Here is a 5,000-nt window from a genome sequence, read left to right on the forward strand (position 1 = left end):
ATACATACATACATATATATATATATATATATATATATGTCACACTCTTACTCAGGAATTTATGTTTATTTCAGAGCAATTAATTATAATGGAATATATTTATTACTTTTTCCATATAACCAGTGTGAATGCAATATTATTTTAAGGTCTGCAATATTACTTTATTATAGTTTTATTCTCGTCTATTGAGAAAGGAAACTGCGAGCCACTGACGATTTATAATTAACGGAAAGATAAATGCAAGAAATAACTTCAACATTTATTATTTATTATTCACTATGCACACAATACATTATCATTTAATGAATGATGCCCTACACAATCACCCCACTCACTCACCTTTCGCATTACATGGTAATCCTATCACTATAGTAGCACAGTCACTTCACAAAGTCATGTCAAAGTAGTCATTTCACCGATATTTATTTCACAATATTCAGTCACGTATCCCGAATCATTTCAAAGTTCGCACTGCACAACTCAAGCCTTATAAGTTCAGTACTTAATTATTTATCCTATAGTTTCGTTACTTAGTTTTCAGCACTTTATATATATATTTATATATGTAGATATATCTGTATCTGGATTTTCTAAGGAAAGCAGCCAAAAGGGTCAAAACACGTCCTTTTCAGCCGGTGGTGAACAGCGATCTCTCTTCCTATGCAGTCGCTTAGGCCTAAGAAAGTTGCTACCGCCAATAAGACATTTGCTAGTTATGTCAAGCTTTCTTACCCGCGGGAATATTTACATACACTAACGAGGATAACCACCCTTTACTCGACCATACAGCAGTCACACCTTACATTCGCTAATATTCGTATTTTGTATATAGATAATTGTATTTATTTATATACGGTTACGTTAATTAATTGTAATTATCGTGACATTACCCCCACCTAAAGTATATGCTCAAAACTAAAGAGGAATTCTTCCTGTCAAATAATTTTCGTGCAGGAAAAAAAAGAATACTCTTGAAGTGATGGCTTCTCTTCTTCAAGGGTTAGAGTCTGAATTGACAGCATGCGTGGGAACCAAGTAGCATACTGGTCTTCGCATCTCAGCTGAAAGTCGAGAAACACGTATATAACATATGTAGGATGTTTATGTCCCTAACCTTCATATGATGGAGCACAAAATTGAATTTAACTATAGAAATAACAGCAATAAATTAGATATATAATATCACATAGATTAAGTTATGATCCTATTATATGTATATGCAAGCTATTTCACGTATTTCAAATTTTGTGTTTCATGAACATTCAAATAATCATAGAACTATACTTCCTTTAGACTAAAACAGTGTAGACTGTTCCTCAGTCGATGCTCTGCTTCCGTTTTTAATGATTCTGCAGCTGAGGTCCCGGGTTGCGAGAAGTTTCCGATCGGCTGTCCTCAAGGTCACTACTGCTTCCGCTGACAAGTCTCGAGAGAAGGTCAGCTCCGACGTTGTCTGATCCTTTGATGTAGCGGATAGTGAACTCAAACTGCTGAAGGTAAAGCGCCCAGCGCATCAGGCGCGCATTGGTCGTCTTCGAACGTTTGATTTGAGAGAGAGGCATGTGGTCCGTTTCCAGCGTGAACCTGGCGCCACACAAGTAGTAATAAAACTTGTGAATCCCCTCTATGACAGCCAACAGTTCTCGTTCAACTGTCGAGTAATTGCACTCAGCTTTGGAGAGTCTACGGCTATGATAAGCGACGGGAAACAATCTGCCATCAAATTCTTGCAGAAGAATTGCTCCAACACCTTCTCCCGACGCATCCGTCCGCAGTGTAAAGGGTTTATCTTTCGATGGAAGCCGTAAAATTGGTTCAGAACACAGGATCTCCTTGAGTACGATGAAGGATCTCTCCTGTGCTGCACCCCACACCAACTTGTTACTGCAATCTTTCTTCAGGAGGTTAAGTAGCGGGAGAGAAATTTGCGTAAAATCTTTGATGAAGCTCCGGTAGTACCCAACGAGTCCGAGGAAAGAACGAAGCTGGCGTTGATTGGTGGGCTGTGGTGCCATGCAAATCTTCTGTATTTTCTCTTGCTGACACTCGCATTTGCCATCTCCAATAGTGTGACCAAGGAAGTGTGTTCGTGTGAACGCAACCTCACACTTGCTTGGTTTAAGAGTCATTCGGTGATGAGATAATTTTCTGAAGACTATATCCAGAAGCTTATGATGCTCAGCTAAAGTTGAAGTATGGATAAGAACATCATCCATGAATATTTCTACTCCCGCAATGTCTCCTAGTACCTGACGCATGCACCGATTGAAGACTGAAGGAGAGTTGGTTAATCCGAAGGGGAGTACTTTATATTGATACAGTCCACAAGGAGTCTTGAAGGCGGTTATCTTCCTGCTCTCTGGATGCAAAGGAATCTGGAAGAATCCTTTAGTAAGGTCCAGTTTTGTGAAATACTTTGAACCAGATAAACGCGAGAAGATAATGCGTTGATCAGACATTGGTTCTGCTTCAAACTGAGTAGCTGCATTGACACGACGATAGTCTCCGCAAATCCTGATGTCTCCTCCTTTCTTCTTAACTACGACTATAGGTGAACAATAAGAGCTTTTGGATGGTTCAATAATTCCAATAGCTTCCAGCTTCTTTATCTCTTTGATTACCAAGTCGACATACCGTAAGGGTATGGGATATGGCTTGGTACGAACTGGCTCTTTATCACGAAGTACGATTCGATGCTCTTCCACCTTGGCAACTCGGGGTTGATCAGAGAATATTTCGTGGTATTTCTGGATGATCTCTTGGAGGTCTGCCTTCTGGTGGTCATCTAGCTTCGGATTTATAATTAGGTTCTCTGGTCCTTCCATCGAATCAGCCTCAGGAGTCAGGGGCTGACTGAATCCAGAGTCTTCAGGTATAATGGTTGCAGTGCACTCGTACTGCTTGAAGTTATCAATGTTCATCTTAGTGGACGAGCGTCGACGACCATTCACACTGCGTCGACGGTCTCCTGCTTGCTGCTGACGAGTCTTGTGGCAAGTCTGGGGCGCAGGGGAGAATCTTGGGAAGTACTTCTTTATCATGTTAATGTGGAAGCGTTTCCTCTCATGACCTATTTCTACGATATAGTTAACGTCTGAAACTCGTTTAATAATCGTATATGGTCCACTCCACTGTGCTAAGAGCTTGTTTGTGCTTGTAGGCAGCAATATCAAACACTGATCTCCTTCCTCGAGAGTGCGAAGCTTGGCCTTCCTGTCGTAATAGGACTTTTGAGTGGCCTGGCTTTTCAAAAGTTCCTCCTTGGCGAGTTCGCATGTAGAGTGCAAACGTTCACTCAGATCAAGAACATACTGATAGGAGGAAGTGATTACTGGGTCGTCCTCATTGTTGTCCCACACTTCTCTCAAAACCTGCAATGGACCCCTCACTGGCCTGCCATATACCAGCTCAAATGGAGAGAATCTTAGGGAACTCTGCGGTGCTTCCCTGTAGGCAAATAGCAGCGGTGCCAAGAAACGAGGCCATTCCCGTGGTTGGTCTGCTGCCATGCGCTTGAGCATCTTCTTGAGTGTTCCATTAAACCGCTCACAAAGTCCATTCCCTTCTGGGTGGTATGGTGTCGTCCTCATGCCTTTTACCGACAGGAGCTTCCAAGTCTCTTCCATCATGGCTGATGTAAACTGTGTGCCCCTGTCACTCAGTACTTCCCTCGGTATGCCAATCCTGCAAAACACGTTGAAGAGCGCCTCTGCAACCGTAGCAGCCTCTATGTTTTTCAGGGCGACAGCTTCCGGCCATCTCGTCGCAAAATCAACAATGGTAAGGATGTACTTCGACTTGTCATCGGCACTTGGCATAATGGGACCAACAATATCCACAGCAACGCGGGAGAACGGTTCCGAAATCACAGGGAGCGGCTGTAGGGGTGCCTCGGTATTTCGTCCCTTATCAGTGGTCTTCTGGCAGACGTCGCAGGAACGGGCGAGTCGTAAGATCTCGGCCCCCATTCCGGGCCAGAACATGGTGGTTTGAATTCGAGCGAGAGTTTTGGCTGCTCCCATGTGACCGCCCAGTAGAGAGTGGTGCCCCAACCTGAACACCTGTTGGCGGCAACCAGCTGGAACGACGAACTGCAACTTTACTTCGCCCTGAGGCAAGACAGTTCGTCGATAAAGTCGATTATTACGCCATACAAAGTCTGTCTTGATCCCCTTGTAGAGACGGACGTGACGTTGCTCAGCGTATTCACGTAGCTTGAAAAGGGTGGCGTCATTTTTCTGCTGCTCTGCAATGTCCTCGCCCTTAAGTAATGTCTCGAGACCTTGCGGACTTGCCAGTGGTGTGCTGTTCTCAGAGCGACGTGCAGCGGCTCTCGTTGTGACAGCAGCACTGGTCTGATCCGCAATTTCTTCGGATGAGGTCAGCACATCACGAACTGCAGGGGATTCTGACATAGGGGTGACATCTCGTGCAGGAGGCCCATTCTCCTCTGCCGTTTGTGTCATCGCGTCCTTGCCTCCTTCCTCCTGCGTCTGGGTCTGGACTTCGCTTGCCGGGACCATAGTGGCTCCAGGCACATTGCCCAGGACAAAATCGAAGGCGGGGCTATCCATGACAGCAGCAGTCACAGTGCCTGTAAAGTAAGGGGACTGGCAGAAAACTTTTGCCTCACGAACAACTATTTGTGAACCATCAATCATTGTAACATGAACGTTTTTGCCAGTATAATCCTTTCTTTTTACATACCTTTTCCTCACTACGCAGCCTGTAGAGCCAGAGTCTCGCATGATAACTGCTCTGCGACCCTGGACTAAACCCTCAGCAGTAGACAACCTCTTACTGGTTGCTGAAGGCCGAGTAACAGGAGAGCTGGCACAGAGTACATGGTGGCCGAGTGCCAGGCCAGACATGAGTTCAGCTGGCTCCTCCTGTTCTTGAGAACTGTTCACTGTAGCAGAGTGTGAAGACTGGTAGAACGGCTTCTTTTCACTTCCCTTTCGTGGCATATTGAAGGGCTGATACTTCTGCTCTCCCGACGA

General features: G+C 44.7%; 1 protein-coding gene across 1 annotated transcript in view; it reads right to left on the minus strand.

Annotated features, from left to right (window-relative positions):
- Positions 1 to 1,340: 1,340 nt before the first annotated feature.
- The window catches only part of LOC147466764 (uncharacterized), a 4,527-nt gene continuing 867 nt past the window's right edge, over positions 1,341 to 5,000 (minus strand). The window contains exon 1 of the mRNA XM_086534329.1: positions 1,341 to 5,000. This exon is cut by the window's right edge and continues 867 nt beyond it. Within this exon, the coding sequence (XP_086390455.1) occupies positions 1,341 to 5,000 (3,660 nt within the window).

This window comes from Penaeus japonicus, unplaced genomic scaffold, assembly GCF_977035675.1.
Source record: "Penaeus japonicus unplaced genomic scaffold, GWHDUDI00000001_assembly GWHDUDI00000041, whole genome shotgun sequence".
NCBI classification, from domain to species: domain Eukaryota; kingdom Metazoa; phylum Arthropoda; class Malacostraca; order Decapoda; family Penaeidae; genus Penaeus; species Penaeus japonicus.